At 41.3% G+C, this 22,722-nt stretch overlaps 1 protein-coding gene across 2 annotated transcripts in view; it reads left to right on the top strand.

Annotated features, from left to right (window-relative positions):
* The window catches only part of UVRAG (UV radiation resistance associated), a 297,199-nt gene that overhangs the window by 259,889 nt on the left and 14,588 nt on the right, over positions 1-22,722 (top strand). For both annotated transcript variants that reach the window (XM_028515809.2, XM_028515810.2), the window contains one exon: positions 8,394-8,485. In XM_028515809.2, the coding sequence (XP_028371610.1) occupies positions 8,394-8,485 (92 nt within the window). The remainder of the gene's footprint in view (positions 1-8,393; positions 8,486-22,722) is intronic.

Raw genomic sequence — 22,722 nt, 5'->3', positions numbered from 1 at the left:
ACTGGCGTGGCTCGTAGATGGGGCTGGGAAAGCACTTAGGTTGCTCTTGCAACCAGAGGCTCATAATCAGGTTCTTATACTTTTCCTTGGAGGTACATATTGCACAGGCTCACTGTAAGAAACAGTATTACTGCTTATATTAAATATTCCTTAAGTAGCTTTTCCACATCTTTGAACGAGTTGTATTTTCTTCTAGGAAGGCAGGTTTTACTTTTGACATGGTGGGGCCTGTTTTTTGAGCTCTTAATCTAGTTCTTGGTATGTCAGTGGAAGCTTAGCATCTGAAAATGAATTGAAATATTGGTAACAACTCCTACAGAGAGTCTTGACTACATAAGCCAAAACTGTAAAGTTAAGTCTTTGATGCATATGTGCGTTTTTAATTTCTTATTTTTTGAGTTTCTCTAGACCGGTTCTCTTTGTTGTCAAATTCATTGTAATCCCATCACGAAAGTGTTGATCTTTTAGTAACCTTTATTGAAGCGTTGTATTAATCCACATTCCCTCACGGTAACAGACGGTTTGTATCAAACATATCGTGCAGCTTAGCTCAAGCCCCATATGGAACTAATAAGCCACGCAATAAGTGGCCTTGTGTAGCTTGGGTTTGGGTGTGCGTGTGTGTGTGCGTTTTGTCTAAACTGAATTTCTCCTGCCAAAACCTAAATGACAAAATGATTCCTGAACCCCCAGAGTCTTTCCTGCCTGGAAAAATTGTGTGTTTATAAAATAAAGATAAAATTGAGCACTTTGATATTAAATTAGGCCTCTTAGCTCAATAGGAGGATGCTCACTGAGTGTAAGAATTCAGCATTTGTTTCTCGGAAGTACAGTCACACTAAATATCTGCAAATCTGCAAATGGTCGTACCTAGTCAGTGGGGCACCATTTATCAGGCTGGGGAAGCTCGTTAATTTGAACTACAAGAGCTTCACCATCAAAGGTGATACGTCTTGCTTGGTGAAACAGTGCATGTATAGTGATTTGGGATGAAACCAGCAGAAGGCTTTGGAAAAATGCTGCATGTTTATATGGAAAGGTGGTGTGGGAGAGGAGGTCATTGGGGAGGATAGTTACTGTTACTGACATAGCTACAGTTGTCTGTTGCAGTCTAAGTGTATTCTTTGCTCTCATTTTCTTTCTCTTTGCTTGTTCCAGTAACTGTAAAGCCAGATCTTCCTGGTTACTTCCTGGTTATAGGGATTTTCTTTTGTAAGTAGACAATAGCATTTGTTCATTTTTCCAAGGAAACCACTGAATATTGCTTCTCCCTACTTCTCATCTCATCTATCATCTATGTGTAGTTTTCACCTAGTAGCCTACTATAGAGTTGCACAAAAATTTAATTACTCCCATGGAGTTCTAACCCAATCAGAGTAAAGCTGAAATTCAAACTAATTGAAACCAAAATTCCACTTAAAAACTGCTCAGACTCTTTGGGTGGTGGAGCAATAGGAAGTTGTTACAAAAGGTGTTTATTTCAGAGACTAATTTGCAGCAGTTAGACAGACCCAAAGTAACATTTTATTTGCCTGGGTTTCTTGGCATCTGCTCTCCCCAGTCAGGAGTGGGAGCACCGAGAGCTGCGCAGAGGGAAGTGTGGTGCTGATAGCGGAGGAAAGTGTGGTGCTGATAGCGGTCGGCGAGGGCAGCTTGGGTGGGATGCGCAATAAGCTTCTTAAATTTCTTACGTCAGGCTTGTACCCCATCCTTCACAGTTGCCTCAGGAGTTGTTTTCCTTCACTCTCCTGCTTCAAACCCTGTAGTCAGTTCTTACTGCGGACAAGGAAGGTGAAGTTCCTATTCAAGCTTGGCTCTCTAGGCCCTCAACAGTTCTAAGGAATACCCTCTAAAACTCTGAGGAGTTTCCATTTTCTATAAAAATACAAGTTGAACTCCTATAACAATCTACGAGATGAATATTGTTGGTCCTGTTTTATAGACAAGGCACAGATTCGTTATGTGACTCGCTCAAGGTTATATACATTCTGTGGTGAGAACAGAGTGTGAGTCCAGGGCCGCTGTTCCAAACACGGGGAACTGATCCATGGTGCCTAGCCTCGTGGTCACTGGGAACTTAGGAAATGTGATGCTCCTTTCTCCCCTTCCCTTCTTATCCTTGTTCTTTCCTTCTTGACCTTGTTTCTTCTTTTCCTTCCTTTTTTTTTAACTGATACCTCATCAGAGAGTTAATTTGTTGAAGAATTACTTAATAAAAATTTAGATTTGTTCCTCTCCTGAAGAAACATTTTTTTAAAGATTTTATTTCTTTATTTTTAGAGAGAGGGGAAAGGAGAAAGAGAGAGAGAGGAACATCAATGTGTGGTTGCCCCCACTGCAGACCTGGCCTGCAGCCCAGGCATGTGCCCTGACTGAGAATTGAACCAGCGACCATTTGGTTCATAGGCCAGTGGTCAGTTCACTGACCTACACCAGCCAAGGCTGAAGGACCATTTTTAACAGTGGGTCAGCTTTACTTGACATAGTACAATAGAAAAAGGGACCCCATCCTACCCCTTCTATTTTTATAAACTTTCCCTGAGGTATCCAGAGTTGTATGTTCTGTAGACTCTTCCATCAGACCTACCTCTTCAGTGACTATGTAAAGATTGGACCCTTTTAGCCAAGTTTGACTTCTGATATCATCAGAAGTGGGCAAACCAGAAATGGGGCCACAGGAGCTGATGTTCCTCCCTCACTCACACTGTGAATGTGCACTACCTTAGCCATCTTTTTATGTTAAAATGCTTAGATGCATGGTTCAAATCTGTGATATTTAGAGCAGTTAGAGTGCCTGACAGACCTTTGAAAGGCTCTCACAGATGATGGAGCCATGGGAAAGCCTACAAGGGCTTTTACTGTCTCCACCGCCACTTCCTACAGTTAGAGCAGTTCCTGTTTGTTTCAGAGCCTGGGCTTCTGCATGCATTTCATCTGAACAAGGGATTCCAGAGCCACCCAAAATGTTTGAAAAGCCTTTGACCAGCCCAAGCAGGGCAGGGACTGCTTGTGGCCGTAGAGCAGAGCTGGGTCCATCACCCCAGCCCCCCGACCACTCATGGCATGTTATAGTCTTTCCATTTCACTATGTAGTTATTTTCAAGATATTACATGTATGTGTATTTATTGCTGCCTCTCTGGTGTGCTTGTGATCAGAAGCTTAGTAAATTAGTTTTAAAATAGCATTTTGGAGAAGTGGACAGTGTACTGAAGATTTTTTTTGCCTTTGATTTGAACTCTTTTTTGCTTTACTGGTTCTCATTCTAATGAGTTAAGTGATGAGCCAATTTTATGTCCCGGCTTTCTGCCCTGCCTAGCGGTGGATGCTATGGTGATGATAATATAGAGTGTGTGTGTACTATAATGATAATAGGTATAGTTTATTGCGCTCTTACCGTGTACCAGATATTGTTTTGGGTGCTCTATATACTTGATCTTATTTAAACTTTACAATAGCTCTGCAGGGATAACATCCCCATTCACAAGTAAGGAGACTAAAACTCGGAGAAGTGAAGTGACTTACCCGAAGTCAAGCAGCTAATAAAGACAGCACGATACTCAAACCAAGGTCTTCTGCATCTAAGCTCATTCCAGTTATGTCATGATGCCTCTTAGTTCCCTCCCAGGCTGCAACAATTTAACTTGTTAATTAATAAATATTCATCAAGTACCTATTAATTTAGTTACAACTTTCCAAAGACAGCAAGTAAGAAGGGATTTGGGAAGAGGAGTAAATGCCCCTTACCCTAGATTAATCAGAGAGAGCTTCCTGCAGGGAATGGAACTTGTGTTGGCTCTTTGAGAATGGACAGGATATGACCAGATGTAGAAAATAAGACCAGATCTAGAGAGAGAGACTCAGAGACAGGGAAGGTAGCTCTCTGACAGAGGGGTGAGTTCTGTGTAAAAGGCTGTAAGGAGGAGTGTTAGCCAATATTGAAAAACTGTTTTATACAATATATGTGGGGAACTTCATGGTAAACAAATTGAATATATTTATTTTTATTTGTTCCCTAATGAAATGCAACTAATCAAGATAAAATGGAAACTATAAACTCCCAAGCATAAAAAGAACAAAAAAAAAAACAAGACCAAGTGATAAGAGCCAACAAAATTTTAGAAAATCACAAGCAAATAAATGAGTGATAAACACAATTGGCAGAATGGAGAAAAATGAAACCTAAAGCCTTCAAGAAACAATGTAATTCAAGTCACAGAACTTCAGAAGGACTTAGGATTTGGACATACCAGTGAATTCATAGAGTGTAAGGGTAAGGAGTAAGTCTAAAAATAGGGTGAAGAAAAATAAGACTCCAGGTTACTTGCCCTGCCCTGCACAGCCAACCAGCTATTTCTGTACACGCCCCAGTGGAGACTGGAGGCTGGATTTCTGAAAAAATTGAACCCAAGAACCTCTGAATTCTGAACTGCCTGTATCTGGAGCAAGAAGTAAGATACCTTACTAAAAATAAGGGGATTAAGTGAGAGTCTGGCATACCAGCACTGAATTCCCAAACCACTCTTTCCTACTGAACGCCCAAAATGGGATCCAGGTTATACCCCTACATAGAGATTGGAGGACTTCCTCCGGAAAAACCTGGGCCCCGCAGTGAGGCCTGGGTCTGACGTGTTCTCCACAGAGAGCGAGGTTTCCATCCACTCAGTCTAAAGTGAAATCCCCCAGTGCATTGTAAAGATGAATGACAACCAAAGATTACTAGACATTAAAGGAAAGCCTCTAATATGATTTTTAAGTCCAAGATGAAAAAAAGAAGACATTCAGAAGTACAAAAATGAAGGAGGAGATAAAATTAATAATAATAATGATAATGATATTATAAGAACATAATCAGAATTAGGGGAATAAGAGTTTTCATATTGAAAAAAATTACTTAAGTACCCAGCACAACAAATGAAAAAGGACCCAAACAAGGCTAAACACTGAAATTTCAGAAAACTAGGTTAAAAAATAAAACCCTAAAAGCTTCCAGAGAGAAGGATGAGCTCACATACAAAGGATCAGGAATCAGAATGTTATCGGTTTTCTCAATTGTCATATGCAAAGTGAACGACAGTGAAACAATACTTTAGAAATTCAGAAGGAAATTATTCTTTCATAGCCTTGATTTCTATTCTCAGGGAAACTACCATTCAAGTGTGAGAATGAAATAAAGGTATTTTTCAATATCCAAGGTGTCAAAAATATACTGCCCACGCTCCCTTTCCCTGGAAATCTATGATAGGATGTGTTCCACCAAGACAAGGCAGTGTAAGTCAAGAAGAGAGAGGTGGGGGATCCTGAGATCAATGCAGAAGAGAAGTAAACAAAATGTCCAAGGGATGGGGAAGGGAGGTTCTGGGAAGATAACAATGGAACTAGTCTAGGAAGCAGCCGGCTCACATTGGAGCAGAGGGAGGAATGCTTCAGGAAGGGTCTCCAAAGGGTGAAATGGACGTGCTAAGTTATGTGTAATCAGATTGAGGAAGATTTTACGGTTTTGTCCTAGTTTGAGGAAGATCTAAGGATAGGCACATAGGTACTCAACAAGTGGGAAGAAAAGGCAATTAGCACTTCAAGGAAAACAAAAAACTAGCAAAAAAAGGAATAGTATACTACATGGCTTAGCAGTGGACAGTATTTTTGTAGGTGTAGTAGGGTAAACACTAAATATTGACTTAACAAAAAAATGTGATTTTGAATATCTTGAGAGGATGAGGAGAAGTATATTGGGGAGGTTAGAAAGTTAAACCCTCATAGTCTTAAATAAAAGGCAAGTAGGTAACGTGTGGGTAAGGGGATAAAGTATTTGCCTAAGAGAATAATGTAGGAGAACTAACTTCTCATTTTTCATAGCAGGGACATCATAGATGATGCCTAAAACTGGAAGGGAAGGAATACGAAATATTAATATAAGTATATTAGTCAGAGATATGAAGGTAAAGAAGCAGCTAAAAGCAGTGGCTACTGAAGAGCAGAGAACTGTTGCTTTTTTATTATAAGCAGTATAATAGTGTAGACTTACTAAACAATACATTTACTTCACTTTAAATACTAAATTAATATATTTGTATTATGTGCAAAGTTCTTTTTTAATTCTGTGTGTTGAAAATTAAAGGGATGACATAGTAAAAAGAATTTGGAGTTTTTATTAAGAGGTTCTAGCCTTGGCTTTGTTCCTTATCATCTCTGTGCCCTGGGGCGGGACACTTGCTTTAGTGAGTGGAGTTTCTTCATTTATAAAAGGAAGGGGGTTGGAAAGAATGATCTCCAGGCTCTTGAAGCTATAATAGCCTACGATTCTCTAACAAAAAATAACAGTGCTATGCAGCAAATGAAGAGTTAAGACCTGGGTGGAGGCTGGAAATGCCCACATTTCCCTTTTCTGGTTGAAATCAGACTTGCAGACAAATTTTCGTTGTGGTCTCTGAAAAGAATTCCACACCCGCCTCCCATCGTGGAGCCCAGGCAGGCGATTGCCTGCCTGCACACTGGCTCAGGGACACAGCTCAGGGCTACTTCTGCACGCTTTTCTTGATATTTAATATCTTTCAGTATGAATCACAGGTGAAATTTCCATGCCATGTGTAAACAATTTCTCTTTTTTATTGAAACAATGAATTCAGGAATGTCGTATTGGGATATCAGCCATTTTACTTTTATCAATGTATGAAAAAATACTTTAATATTAATATAAGAAATGATGTCATTTTGTGTGAAGTAGATCTTATAATTCAAGGTCAACAAATCTCAGGAGGTGACTTAGGTCAGCAAGCTGAGTTTTGGAAAAGGAAAAGAATAATTTCCCTTTGTCTTCTCAAGTGTTTGTACTAATTTTCCTCTCACTTTCGGGGAAATGGTGAATTTTCATGGTTGTGAAAAGGAGGCTCTGGCTAATAACATCTTTGCCATTGAAACGTGCGGTCCTGGAGAATTTAATTCCCCTTTCTGGGCTTCAGTTTCCCCATCCGCAAAAGAAAAGGATTGGCTTAAATAATATTCAAGATACTTTTTAGCTTTAACATTCTATGTTTCTACCACCTTACTTTATGTGAGTATTATTTTTAAGATTTTATTTATTTATTTTTAGAGAGGGAAGGGAGGGAGAGAGAGAGAGAGAGAGAGAAGCATCAATGTGCGGTTGCTGGGGGTCATGGCCGGCAACCCAGGCATGTGCCCTGACTGGGAATCGAACCTGCGACTCTTTGGTTCACACCCCATGCTCAATCCACTGAGCTATGCCAGCCAGGGCTTTTATGTGAGTATTTAAGAGACCTGATTAGGTTTGAGAGTTTTCCTTTAAAAGTTCAGTGTAGTGGGAATAAACTTCTCTGTTACATAAAAAAGCAATTGAGTATTAGCTAGAAACAAAAGAAAATTAATTTTTTAATTAGTACTGGTTTTATATTTTAAGAGACAAAAATTTTGAAAGTTAGGTGCTAGAAAAGTAAAACTTCAAAAGTGACCATGCTTCTCATTTGTACACTACTGTGCAGGTTACAGAGTATTTTTTTCATGTCATGTCATTTGAAAACCACATTTCTACAGGGTTATGTTGTACGCTTACTGTATATTTAGTATTATGCGTTTGAATATGCGTATATTCAGATTTTATTATGGTCAGTTAGGGAAGGAAATGGTATTCAGAAACAGAATGAGAGGAGACCAGGAACAGATGAAAACCATTTAGCAAGTTACACATGGAACATAGGATACTTAATTTTAGAAAGTAAGCCTCTAAAAATAAGTAACACTAAGAGCGGATCAAGCCCACAGGCCATAATTTCCTCATGCTAGCCCTACAACTCGGTGCTCTGATTCTGGCTGAAGAGGGAAATCACAGATGCAAGAGAAATACCGAGCACAGCCTCTGTCAGCAGTGACTTGCTATATACCTGTTGAATAAGCACTGACCGCGCACAGCGCTCCGTCCAGCACTGCTGGGAATCGGACAAATACCACACGACCATTGCCCTTGATTACACAGAGGGCAGGGTCAGTGCAAGAAAGGCTGAATGTGCTCAAAGTATATAATACCAGCCTCCAGTACCCAGAGTGAAACACTGGTTTATGGTATGTAGCCCTGGAACAATGGGCTACATACTATGGGCTACATACTATGGTATCGACCCCTTACCCAGGGGTCTTTGAAATACCTGATTCCATAGTCAGTCAGTCTTAGTTGTCTCTGACTCTAGGGACAAGGTAGCAAGAAATGAAGAGGCTACTTTTCAACATCATCCCAACGGTGTGGTTGGTGTTATTGGGATCATACATTCATATTTCTTCTTTTAAAGTTCAAACATAGGAAAAGACATGTCGGTAGGTTATATTTCTGAAGGCTTGCCTAATATCTGCCAGAATTTTTTTTAATTCTATTTTTCTTCTTTGGCAGCTAAGATATCAACATGGACTTGGGACTCCAGACTTGAGGCAAACGCTTCCTAACCTGAAAAACTTCATGGAACATGGACTACTAGTCAGGTGGTATGTACCTTCATTTCTGATGCTCAGAACTGTAATGTAGAAAATAATCCTGAGAAACTTCTATGACTTCCTCATTACTCCACACCTGCCTCCTGGGTTTTCTTCTGTAATGAGATACCTGAAGAAGAAAGGGAAAGGCCGCCGTCATGGCAAAGGGTGAAGCACCCCCGGGAGGGCAGAGGGTGTGAGGCGGTACTGTTCGAGCATTGGGGGGCCGCCTGGGTGAGCGGTCCTTGAGTACATTGCTGAGGCAGAGACCGAGGGGTAGCCCTGTGACTCATGAAAAGGAGAGCCATGGAGCCCCTGGGGCTTTTCTAAAGAACAAGCAACGGTCATAAATACAGAATGAGCACCTGGGTCTGTGGCTGCGAGAATCAAGGGGAGAAAGCAGACAAGGAATAGGTCGGGTTTGTCAGGACCTAGTCTTGACACCAAGAGGTACATACTGGAATGTTCTTGTGTTTGATGTCAGTGCCTGTTGTACCATGAAGGCAAGTTGCTACTTAAAAGTGCTTTATTGGGACAGACGTGTCTCTTAAAACTTAAGGTGAGATGGAGATCCAAGGGTGGCAGAGTAGGTAGAAGTTACACTCACCTCCTCCCAGGTCCAAACTGGAATTAAATCTAAATTATAGAACAATGAACTGGAATAACCAATTGAAGACTAGCTGAACAGAAGTCATATAACCAAGGATTTCCAAAAGAAGCCACATCTAGACTGGTATGAGGGCGGAGATGTGAAAAGGCCTGGCCCCACACCCACTTGGGACGGTTGATAATCCGGAGAGATATCTCAGTCTCAGAGGTCCTCCTGGGGTCTCAACCTCACATGGGGCTCCCCAGCTCTGAGCACCAGAGCCTAGAAGAGGGGCCCACATAACATCCTGCTGTGAAAATCAGCAGGGATTCAGTACCCAGGGAGAATAGGAGTCGGCTAAAACTCAGGTACTCCCTTAAAGGGCCAGCACACTAAAGTCTCATTCACGGCCACTTACCCAGGCTTTGGCAGAGGGAGTGTAGTTCAGAGAGAAGTGGAGTCATGCAAGGACAGACTGGGTTATGTGGCTCCAGGGAGAAAGTTGAAGGGACAGCTTCAAGGTCCCTCTGCTGGGTCCCTCTCCTACATGCCCTGGGTTGAACATTCCCCTCCATAGCATCAGCCTGGAGGAAAGCACAGACCCCACCCTCCTGATTACCTGTCGCCCTGCCCTGCCAAGCTCACGCCCTGCTGAGTTGTCAGCTGCCTGAGTCTAGATGGCAGAGACCAAGTTGTGTGACTCTGGGGCAGGGACCCTTTCTCCCTGACCTTAAACTTATCCTTCCTGTGTAGAACCCTCTCCTCAGATGGCCAAATCTTGGTCTGTTTGGGCCTGATAAGCTCTTGGCCTTACCCTGACAACTCCCTGAGACCCCCAACACCACCACAAAGCTGTGCGAGCACCCAGCAGGTAGCAGCTAATCTTGGTATACCCTGAGACCTTTGCCGAGTGGCCTCAGTCCCAGCACTCGCACCGAGTTTGAACAACTATATTCCACCACATTGGACAACCTGGAAGAAATGGCTAAATTCCTAGGAACATACAGTCTTCCAAAACTGAATTAAGAACAATCAAAGTCTGAATAGACCAATTACAACTAATGAAATTGAAGCAGTAATTTAAAAACTTCCAACAAACACACACTCTGGACTGGATGGCTTCACAGGTGAATTTTACCAAACATTCAGGGAAGAATTAACACCTGTTTTTCTTAAACTGTTCCATAAAATTCAAGCGGGAAGACTCCCAAGCTCATTTTATAAGGTCAGCATTGTCCTAATCACAAAACCAGACAAAGATACTACAGAGTAAGAAAATTATAGGCCAATATCCCTGATGAACACAGAACAAAAATACTCAACAAAATATTAGCAAACCAAATCCAGCAACACATTAAAAAGATCATACACAGTGTTGAAGTGGGATTTATTCCTGGGACGCAAGAGCGCTACAACATCTGCAAATCAGTTAATGTGGTTCACCACAACATGAAGGATCAAAATCATATGGTGACATCAGTAGATGCAGAAAAGCACAAATTTCAGCACCTATTATGATAAAAACTCTCAGCAAAGTGGGAATAGAGGGATCATACTTCAATGTAACAAAGGCCCTATATGAGGAACCCACAGCTAATATCATACTCAATGGGGGAAAACTAAAAGCATTTGATTTAAGATCAAGAACAAGAAAGGGATGTCCACTTTCACCACTCGAAGTCAACATACTATTGGAAGCCCTGGCCACAGCACTTGGGCAAGAAGAAAAAATAAAAGGCATCCAAATTGGAAAGGAGGAGGTAAAACTGTCATTAATTTTTTTGCAGATGACATGATACTGCATATGGAGAACCCTACAGATCCCACAAAACAAAACAAACAAAAACCCTACAAGAACTGATAAATGAATTGAGTAAAGTAGCAGGGTACAAAATTAATATTCAGAAACCAGTTACATTTTTATACACCAATAGTGAACTGTGAGAAAGGGAGACTAAGGGAAGGATCTCATTTACAATTGCCTAAAAAAGAAAAGCTTGGAAAAAAATTAACTAATGAAGTAAAAGACCTTTCCTCAGAAATTATAAAATACCATAGGAAGAAACTGAAGAAAATAGAAATAAATGGAAGCGTGTACTATGTTCATGGACAGGAAGACTTAGCATCATTAAAATGTCCATACTACCCAAAGCAATCTATAGATTCAACACGATTCCTATCAAGATTCCAATGACATGTTTCACAGAACCAGGACAAATAATCCAAAAATTAATATGGAATGGAACCACAAAAAACCCTGAGTAGCCACAGCAATCTTGAAAAAGAAAAAACAAACTCGGAGGTATCATGCTACCTGATACCAAACTATACTACAAGGCCAGAGTGATCAAAACAGCATGGTACTGGCATAAAAACAGACATGTGGATCAATAGAAGAGACTAGAGATCCCAGAAATAAACCCATGCCTATGTTTTCAATTAATATTTGACAAAGGAGGTAAGGACATACAATGAGATAAATACAGCCTGTTCAATAAATGATGTGGGGGATATAGGACAGACATATGCAAAAAAAGTGAAACTAGCCCACCTTCTTACCTCACACACGAGAATAAGCACAGAATGAATTAAAAACTTAAATGTAAGACTCGAAACCATAAAACTCCTAGAAGAAAACATAGGCAATAAAACCTTGGACATTTCTCTTAGTAATGTTTTTTTCTGATATATCTCTTTGGGCAAGGGAAACAAAAGGAAAAAAATAAACAAATAGGACTACCTCAAATTAAAAACTTTTTGCACAGCAAATGAAACCATCAACAAAAATGAAAAGACAATCCACTGAAGGGAGGAACATATTCACCAATGATACATCTGATAAAGTATTATTATCCAAAATTTATAAGGAGCTTGAACAACTGAACACCAAAAAAACAATCCAATTACATGAGCAAAGGATCTGAATAGACATTTCTCCAAAGAGAACACATACAGATGGCCAAGAGACATGAAAAGATGCTCAACATCACTAATCATCAGGGAAACACATATCCACAATGAGATTTCACCTCACACCTGTCAGAATGGTTATCATCAATAAACCAATAAACAACCAGTGTTGGTGATGATGTGGAGAAAAGAGAACTTTTGTGCACTACTGGTAGGAATGCAGGTTGGTGCAGCCACTGTGGAAAACAGTATGGAGGATTCTCAATAAATTAAAAATGGATCTGCCCTATGACCCAGCTGTTTCACTCCTGGTAACATATCCAGAGAAACCCCAAACTCTAATTTGAAAGAATATACATACCCTTTTGTTGATTGTGGTGTTTTATGATAGCCAAGACATGGAACCAACCCAAGTGCCTGTCAGTGGACAAGTGGCACACACTCGTGTACACAATGGAATATTACCTGGCCACAAAAAAAGAATGAAGTCATACCATTCGTGACAGCATGCATGGATCTAGAGGGTATTATGCAAAGTGAAGTAAGTCAGTTAGAGAAAGACAAATACCATATGATTTTACTTACATGTGGAATCTAAAGAACAAAATAAACAAGCAAAATTGAAACAGACTCAGAGACACAGAGAACAGATGGGTGGTTGCCAGAAGGGAGGGGGTTTGGGGAACTGAGTGAAACAGGTGAAGGGATTAAGAAGTGTTGATTGGTATTACAGAACAGTCACGGTGATGTAAAGTCCAGAATAGACAATATAGTCAATAATAGTGTAATAACTATGGTGCCAGGTGGGTACGAGAAATACCAGGGGAACACTTTGTAAAGTATGATTGTCTAACCACTGTGCTGTACACCTGAAACTAATACAAAATGATATGGAATATAAACTGTAATTACAAAAATAAAGTTTTAAAAATCAAATAAAAAGAGAAGTGGAGAGGTAAAGTCCTGTGCCAAGAAGACGTTAGGGTGATTCACTTCACTTAAATGAGTGGAAAGCTCTTAGCTCCAACCACACAGTAATTCTTGAAGTTTGAATCCTTGAGCGATAGGCGTTAACTTAGGAAATCATGTGAATGGAAATTAGGCCTTTAGAAAGTCAGACCACCGGAGCAGCACGGTTTCTTCTAAAGAGCACTGGCTTCTGACTGCCGGTTTTTGTCCAGCCTGCTGTGTGAACTTAAGGTCCTGCCTCTCGGAAATGTAATTTCCTCAACTGTAATCCCTGCCCTGCTCATCTCGCCAGTCTGTGGTAAGAACGAAATGCGATGTTAGAAAAGCTGTGTGTGAGGAGGAAGGTACAACATTGGTTTCATTTTCTTCTGTGCCGTGAGGATAGATCTTGAAGAGAGTAAGAAAACAACACATATGATTAACCTTTCCTTTGACTTGCTCTATTTTTGTCTCCTGTGACCTTCCCAATGCAACTTCCAGATGTCTGGTTTTAGAGGACTCCTGTTAAGCAAATACACGAATGTTTAAAGAACTCTAGTCAGAATAGCAAAATAATTATAAAAGCTTACTATTGGTATATCCTAAGGAATGAGAGATAGGAATTGAATTTTAATATAAAATAATAATCAAAAGAAGTTGGAGGAAGCTAGCAGGCATTTATTTAGTTAGCATCAAGTCTGCGTAAAGTCTGGAGGGGAACAAGAAGACTCAAGACCTGTCTTCGAGGGATTTGTGATCTGGTTGGAAACAGGTGTATAATTCATGGAAGGTTTTATAAGAGAAGTGGTAAATAACCTAAAATAATAAAGAGAGAGGGAGAGAAACAACCCACAGCACTGCGCGATCAATCACTGAATGAGTCTTGCTCAGTGCAGACACCGAATTGCCCCGTTATCATGTACTGAAGAGCCTGTCCTCTGCCCACTGTTTGGTAATGCCGCCTCTTCCGTGTATCAGCTCCACTTACATACACGGATGTGTTTCCAGGCTCCCTGTTCTGCTTCATTGCTTTGTCTATCCATAGGCTAGTGCCACATTTTGAATAGTTGCAAGATGTAATTTCTGTAAGTTTCATTGAGGTTCGAGGATGATCAATAACTAAAATAGCATCCCTCTTCCTCCTGAGATTTGGTACAATAATAAAAAGAGTTCGCAAAGACTTCACTCAAAATTAAACTTAGCCTCACAATCAGTGTGAACTGGAGGACCCTAGGCTTTCCCTACGTAGGCAGGCTCTTAACTACACTGCAGAGAGCGCTCAGTTGGGGCTAAGCCAAGAATACTCAGGTTTTGTTTTTCTCTCTAAATTCACCAATCAGAAAAGGCCCTCCTCCTGTAAGAGCTGGAGAGTGAGAGGATGGAGAGAAGCCAGGACTGTTATTCCTGAGTCATGTTCCTCAGAGTAGGGGGAAAGGAAGGCACCCCAACTTTCTTGATAATGTGGTAGGGCGAGGCTCCTATTTACGGTTCTTTTTCCAATTCTTTTGACTTTTCTTGACATATGAATTATATTTGGGTGATTTGAAAGCTTTATGATATTGAGTCTTCTTAACTGTGAATATGATGTCTGTGTTTTCTTGTCTCTTAAACACATCTCAGTGAGGTCTTCCAATTTTCTCCATAAAAGTCTTATAAATCTTTTATTAGATACTTAGTCCTAGATAGCTTACCATTTTGGTTGCTGTTACAAATTTTTCATTATAATCTCCAACTTTTGGGGGGCCAGTATATAGGGATACCACTGATTTTTTTGTATTTTTGGAGCGTGTCCAGCAATCTTGCTAACATTAAATCCAATAGGTTGTCTTAGGTTTTCCTGGATTTTCTGTGCATACGATTTTTTTATTAGTGAATAATGGTGTTGTTTCTTCCTTTCTGTTTTTACAACTTGTATTACTTTTCATTGTTTTATGTTTTATTATGGAAGAGGAGCAGTGGTCATGGATATCCTTGTCTTACTCATGACTGTGAAGAGAATGCTTCTAACTATTCACCATTGAGGATTATATCTATTTGTTGAAGGCTTAAATAGATACTCTCTATTAGCAAAAGGGAGTTTGTTTCTATTCCCAACTAAGTTGTTTTTAAATCATGAATGTGTGTGTTTTGAATTTTATCAAACACTTATTCTGAGTCTGTTGCGGTAACACCACACGTGCTCTCCCTTACTATGTCAGTGTGCTAGTAACAGTGTATTTTCTAAAGTTAAACCTTCTTTTACTCCCGGAATAAACTCTGTATAATCACAATATAGGTATTATTTTTTCTGACATTATTAGATTTGATTTGCTATTACTTTAAGACTATCTACACCTGCAAACTAGCCCATAATTTTTCTTTCTCATATAATAATTCCTGTCCGATTTTGGTAACAAGGTTGTGAGCCTCATAAGCTAAAGTGAGGACCTTCCCCTTCTTTTCTGTCCTCTGAAACAGTTTGTATACAATAGGAATTATCTACGCTATGTGTTGAAGGTCTGATGGAAGTTAGCAAAAACCTAGTGTTTTTTGTTTGTTGAGGAGGAAAGTATAGATTTTTAACTACTGATTTAATTTTTATAATGATTAGAGGTCTACTTATGTTCTTTCTATTTTTCCAATTCCTAATTAACCCATTCCCCTCTGATTTCCAGTTCTATCTGTATACCTAAATTCCTTTTCTCTTGGTAGGTGCCTGCTGCACTCTGTGTTGCCAAACCCAAAGGTCACTTTTCCATCCTTACTCCGTTCCGCATCTCAGTAGCATCCCTGCCTTCTTGAAGCATCCTCCTTTTGTGGCTCCCACAACACTCTCCCCCCGTGGATTGCCTCCTTTCAGCTGTTCTTCCTGTCTGTTTTCCATATTCCTCCTTACTCACGTGATCATTAAATATGGAATTCTCTGTGGTCCCATCTTAGGTTCATTCTTTCTTTTTCTCTGCTGTCTTGTCATGCCATCTCATTCATCCCCTTAGATCTGAAAACCACCTATATTTTTGTGGCTCTCAAAGTTACATTTTCAGTGTAAGTCTCTCCTGTAAACTCTCTGTAGTCAAAGGCCTACTTGACATGCCGCCCCCTGGAATGTTACCTATAACTCACAGACCTAAGGCCACCCTCCCACCAGTCCTCTCTCTCAGCAGACAGCCCTGTCTGCCCATTGCTCACGCTGAGGGACTGTCCTGGAGTCCCTTCTTTCCTTCACTCTTTCTAGATTCACTCTAATCATCAGCAAACCCTGTCATCTCTACCTATAAAACATATATCGAATCTGACCACCTCCCACCATCTCTGCTGCCATTACCCTGGTCCAAGTCGCCACTTTCTCTTACCCAGACACTGCTCTCATCCAACATTTCCCTGAGTTTACTCTTTTCCCACCTTTGCTCATTCTCCACAGTAGCCAGAATGTCCTTTTCATTTTTTCAGTTATATCTTAATCTTATCTTCAGTAGCTAGAATAAAATCCAAGCTCTTATTTGTGGCCTTCCTGGCCCCTTCCTCTCTGCTTCATCTGACACCCCACCCCGACCCCCCACTCTCACGTACGGTCACTCTACTGACCTCCTCTTAGTTACACGAACAAGTTCTTTCCTGATTCAGAGCCATGGCATTCACTGTCCTTCTGTCTAGAACGTGCTCTCCCCCTTCCTTCTCTCCTACAGTGATCCTCACCCCAACCCCTCGTATAAGGGAACAGTTTTAGAAAAGGCACAGTAGCTTTATCAACAAAGAATGACTACCTTGGCTAGAGTGCAGACTCATTTTAGGAACAGGGAATCTGGATGTTGTGATACTTAGAGCGCATGCAGTTTAGGAACCCCTTTCAAGAGAAAGAACCCAAAACTGCAAATCCAAAATTAGGGGAAAAGAAGTACATATTTAAAATAAGAAATAAAGTCACAGCAAATTACTGAAACCTTAGAGATTAGATCCCTTTCTTCTGAAATCAGTTTAGACAGGTCACCCGAAGTGCTTACGTGGAAATGCTTTATCATTGCAGCTGACTGCCTTGCCTCTCCCAGAACACTGTAATTTCCAGCTACTTTCATTTCTAAGGTACAGAGAAATTAAATGACTTCCTAAGAATGGTTGACCCATGAACCTCTAGCGGTAAAACTGGAGTCTAGGTCTCCTGGCACTGATGTTAAACACCCATTAAGCCACCAGTTCACACACTGGTGCAGCACCCCTCTGTGCCAGCTGTGCCGAGCACATTAACACTGAGTGGGCAGTATGGTACCACTTGATGGTGCTCTGATGAAAAATGGGCTACCGAGGTAGACGTGAAGTCCCGCAAAGTGCATGTTGTATAATGATATCAAGTCAAGACCCTGCAGGAAGCCAGGCTGGAGGCTACAAATCTAAACAGAACTGGAACAAGCACTTTTAGCCTCGGAGGAAATCTGAGAATTTCCAAGAGCAGCTACAGCTGAGGAGTTACCTCCCAAGCCTGTGCTCCTTAGGGCAAAGGGTAAAAAAACTCAAGCTCCTAAGAGAGCCTCTTACATCTTTTCTAAAAGAAAACACAGCCATTTTCTGTGGGGTTGTTACCATTCACAGATTGGTCCCTGTGGAAGCGATTGCGGTATGTTCTTTTGGTGCCGAGGATTTCAGACTGGCTGAGGATCAGTGCAGTCACTGAACCCCTCCTTATGGTAAGCTTGAAGGCACGTGACAGCTTGTTCTGTTTTTTAAAGAAGGGACAGTGCGATTAAAATTCCTTTTTTTTTTCTTTCACATCACAGAAGCCACATCTAATACCAAAAGCATCTACCTGATTAATCCTACAACAAACCCCTCTTCCTCATGAATGCAGTTGCATGGGCCTCAGTGCTTTATGCCAGCTCTTTCCAAAAGCACTCCCCTTTTTTCATCCTAGGATTACTAACCTCATTGTACCTTCCAAGCAACACAGTTTTTAAGAGCAGGATTTCAGAGATTGTACTCTTGAATATTTTGGTTAAAAGCCACCAGCACACCACTTAAACATCCCATTTTTCTTTTTTTTTTACTACCGTCTACGAAGTGGTCCAAGATGCAAATTGACTTGCGCGTGCACAGCTGATGCCGGTGCTGAGTCAGGGTTGGGGGAGAATGTACACGCAAGCTGCGGCTCGGTGGCTGCCAGTGAGATGATGAGTTTGAAACCGAGTTGAGATTGTGTGCGGTGGCTGCTGAGAACAGGGCTGTGTGGCGGTGCCCCAGCACCCAGATCCCAGGACAGTCCCTCGATTATGTCTCATCTGACCCCCCAGACATACCACGCTCCTTTCTGACCACAGTTCTTTTCCCAGACAACTGCCCACTCCCCAGAGTAGCCTGTCCTTGCCTTTGCCCTACCCAAATGTGGCTCTCACGTCAAGATCCAGCTCACATCCTACCTCTTTATGCACTCACTCAACAGGCACAGGGACAAATAAATACAGAGGTAAATATGTATTCTCCCAGTTGCCAGCAAGTCTTACCCACTCAGCTTTTGAGCAGCTTGAGGCTGGGGACTGTCTCGCCCATCCTGGGGGAAGGAGGTGTTTATAAGTGATGAGCATGTGAATGCACCCTGCTACGTTCGTAGAACATGCTTCTTGAACTTGCATTTAAGCAGCTTCATGTCTAACTGAGGCAATGAAATAGGACAAACAATACACAACAGAAAATAGAAAGTATGCAGTACTATAAGAAAGGTATATAAGTTGTCTGGAACACTCAGAGGTCGTCACTCGCTTCCTATGTGAGAGGTGTGGGTGAGAAGTGGATGAGCCTTTGTGAGGAGGGAGCGTGCGAGTGGACCTGGAGCGCAGGGAGGACTCGGGCGTGTGAAGCCTGGGGGACAGGATGGAACAGGCTAAGGAAACAGTTGCCCAGGTGAAAAGAGCATGTACAGACTGCAGGTTTGAGTGCCACCTCCACCACTTACTGTGTCTGTGACCTCAGGCAAGTTTAAGCTGTCAGCTACATTCACCTATAAAGTGAGATAATAGTGCCTACCTGATGGAATTTAATCATAAAGATTAAATACATAAATACCTAGCACACTGCCTGGTACATAGTAGTACTGAATACATAGTAGCTATCATTATAAATATGTAATGGATAAATGACTCATAGCTATTATCTGTTTCAAGAATTGAATCCATTCTTTGTTATAGGTATTTTGTTTTTCCTTTAAAATATACAGTCACCTCCTTTACAGATAAATATAGAATATGGCTTGTGGTCACGTTTTTTAATAACCAAGAGCCATATTCTATGTCTGTCTATAAGGAGATCACAGAACACTCGCCATCTCCCTCTCACTTTCCCCTAGCCCTTTTAATACCCTTCAAAGCATAAGAGATAAGCCCCTATAAATCTGTTTGCCTACCTACTCTGGGGGGCACCTACCTTCTTAGGTAACTCTCACTGTAGTTAGGAGTTAAGAATAATAAAAGCTTCTTATTTGCAAAACTTCCCATGTTTTTACTGAAGCATGCAACAACCCTGGGAGGGAGGACAAGGCCGATGACCACTGTTTCACAGATCAGGAAGCTGAGACTCAGAAATGTGGAATGACCTGCCACGGTCACCTGGTAGTGAGTGGAGGGACTGGGACCAGAAACCCAGGTTGTTGGACTCCTGGGCCCAGGTTCGTTTGACCATACTGCACTACGCCTTCTTAGTTAGCCACCAGTCTTTCTCCGCGCTCCCCTGTCCTCCTCTCTCTGTGCCCCTTAGTTGCTAACACCTGTTACCTTCCACAGGGAACGCCACCAAAGTCAGATCCAGAGTACTAGAAGAATACACCGCAAAATTAAGGCAGCAGTTCTGGTGAAAACAGTTTTGGTTGCATATCCTACCCCATTTACCTCAGAGAGGTAGGAAGCTAAGAGTCATAAAGTTCGTGAAGAAATTAAGAGCTTTAAGACCAAAAGAAACAAATAATTATATGTTTAACTCCGTTGCTCAAGAAACAAGAAAACTAAAGAAGCATATTTGCCCTTAGTGGTGTCTTCCTTGAACTGCCTGTTCTTTTTTCAGACTACGACGTGATAAAAGCAGGATTTCAAAGCCATCTGTCCTGCTCTATACATGGAATTTTTTTATTCTAAGTTTAATTTTTGTCAACTATGAAGCTTAAACTACCTAGCAGCAAGGCACTGCAGTACAGTGGGAGGAGTTCTGGATTCTGGAATCTGAAAATACAGACTGCAGCCTCAGCTCTGTCGTTTAATTTTCACAAGTCATTGCGGGTGTCTATTTTTTGAATGGAGTTAGTAGCACCCGCCCTACTTCCCAAGCGTAGTCGTAAGGTGCAAAGGAGATAACGTCTGTCCAAGTGGCTTATACACTAAAAAGGACTACAGAAAGTCTTATTAAGTGTCATTCATGCACTCAATTCATTAACTGTCTCCTTTGCATATAGCACTATTCAAGGGACAAAAGATTCAAAAGTGTAAGATGTGCCCAGCCTTTGCCTAGGTGACAGTTGTTTAGTTTACAACCTAAATGAGTAAATAAGACAAATTAAATGTTTTGTAGGCTGTAACTTGTAAAAATCTCCCTGCGCATCGTTCACTCTCACCGTCACGTGGGATGCAGAGCCTGAGGCGGAGCTTCGGTGGAGAGTCTTGCAAGGATGGAGGTCAGCCTCGGCCTGACCTGCTTGATGTTTTAGGACCGGGTGTGCTGTTTTTGTAGAGACTGAACCAACTGCAGTGGGCTTACTGAGGAAAGAACACTTGAGAATATCCTTGGCTGTTCCTCAGCCCACCAGACTGTACCTCCAGCTTCCTTCTAGAGTCTGACGTGACTTTGGGAGAAGCAACCAGAGGCTTTGCGCCAGGTCATCTCGTTTCCGTGGTAAAGTCTCTGGGTAGTGCTCCTGCTGATCTAGTCTTCCACTCTTTATAAATATTGTAGAAGCGAACTCAACAGCATTTTTAAATAAGTGAGTAAGAACTTTGGCACATTTTAAGAAAAAAATTTTTTTTGAGTAAACTGAGAATGATGAAAACCTAGAGCAAGTCAGCCAATCTACACAGGGTAACAATATAGTGGTTCTGCTTTTAAGCCAAACCATTCACCTTTGACAGTGAGGCAGTATCCAGCATTAACGCTTTTTTAAAGCCTCACTTTTTAAAAGCAAGTCTATCCCTCTTTCCTTCTCTCTATCATGCTGATGCTGAATTCAGAACTAATTTCTGGCAGGTGACCCATGAGGGACTTAAAAAACATCTCATCTAGCTGATGTCGGTTTTTAAATTTAGATCAGATGACACCGGCTTTGAAATCTCAAGAGTCCTACTTGAGGTAGCTGTACCAGATATGCTTGCCTTTCAGAGTGCTGCTGGCAGGCTGGCACCCTTAACAGGAAAAGCGTAGCCTGGTCGAAAATAAATGAAAAAGAAAGTTTTATTGGAGTTATTTACTCCAAGATAGCTATTTTAGAAAAAACCTTGACAAGTCATCTCGTTGCCTCGAGACAGGAACACACAAGGCACACGGGTATCTGCGGTATTTTAAAAGACCTTGGGGGACCGGGCTCCTTCCATAACTCATTCCAGAGTTTAAACACCCTCGCTCCAGGAAATTCTTCCCTATATTTAACTTGCAGGCCCCCTCCTGCCGTTAACACCCATTTCCGCTTTCTCTGTCTCCAGTCAGGCTGAAGAACAGCTGGCTAACATCCTCTGTGGCCAGCCCTCCGCTGGTGACAGAAAGCCACTCGGGTGTCCCTGGGCTGCTTTTCTGAGCCTAGTTGGACTCTCGCTCCGCCGTCGGACTGCACACACACTGTGTTTTATTCCCCCTTCAGTGCCCCTCTCTTCGTTTCTTACTCTACCGAGTATTTGCACCAAGCTGAGATCTTTTTCTCTTTGTTTTTCCTTGTGTCTTATTTATATCTTTTCATCCCTTTTAATTATAAAGTAATATGTGCTCAATGAATACAATTTGGAAGTTGTAAAAATATATAGAAGAGGGGAAACCACAGTCTGGAGGGGGAAGCCAGTGTTAAGTTCGTTTTTTTTATGTGTTTCTCATATAGCTGAGATTATATCATGTATATCAGTGCTGTTCGATAGAAACGTAGTCTGGGCCAATGTGTAAATTGAAGTTTCTGGCAGCCACATTGGAAAAGGTAAAAAGGAATAGGTAAGTTAATTTGAGTAAATTATTCATTTAATCCCAATAACATGTCAACATGCATTCAGTATTTTTAAAATCATCAATAAAATGCTTCACACTCCTTTTTATTATGGTCTCTAAAGCCAGTGCGTATTTTACACTCAACAGCACACCCCAGACCCAGCCGGCTGCACTGCGTGCTCGGCAGCCACGGCCGCAGCAGCGACAGCACAGCTCCGGGCGCTGTGTGTGCTGCTCTTCTGTGTGGCGCATCCTAGGCTTGTCCTGGTGCCATTAGAAACTTAGCATCGCTTTAATGGCTACATAATATTCCTTCATTTAGACTTACTGTATTATTACATAGTTTTGTTTTCCTGTTGTAAGTGACCCTATGGTATTCTTTTTTACTTTTTTTCACCATTAACTGGATGTTTGTCCACACATTGCCAAAAGAAAAAAAATTATTCCCTTTGAGCACAACTTCAGTAAATCCATTTATTCATAAAACAAATATATGCACTTAGTATCTGCCCATGTGCTCTGTACTACATTAGATTAGAAAGTAGAAGTGTGGATTGCAAGAAATAGCAGAAGACCGGGTGCCTCCCATACAGTGTTTACAAGACTCGGCTCCACCGTCGGACTGCACACATACTGTATTTTATTCCTCCTTCAGTACCCTTCTCTTCATTTCTTA

Source organism: Phyllostomus discolor, chromosome 6 (genome assembly GCF_004126475.2).
Source record: "Phyllostomus discolor isolate MPI-MPIP mPhyDis1 chromosome 6, mPhyDis1.pri.v3, whole genome shotgun sequence".
Classification (NCBI taxonomy): domain Eukaryota; kingdom Metazoa; phylum Chordata; class Mammalia; order Chiroptera; family Phyllostomidae; genus Phyllostomus; species Phyllostomus discolor.
The sequence above is the reverse complement of the archived record's forward strand: the minus strand, read 5'-3'. Positions and strand labels throughout refer to the sequence as shown.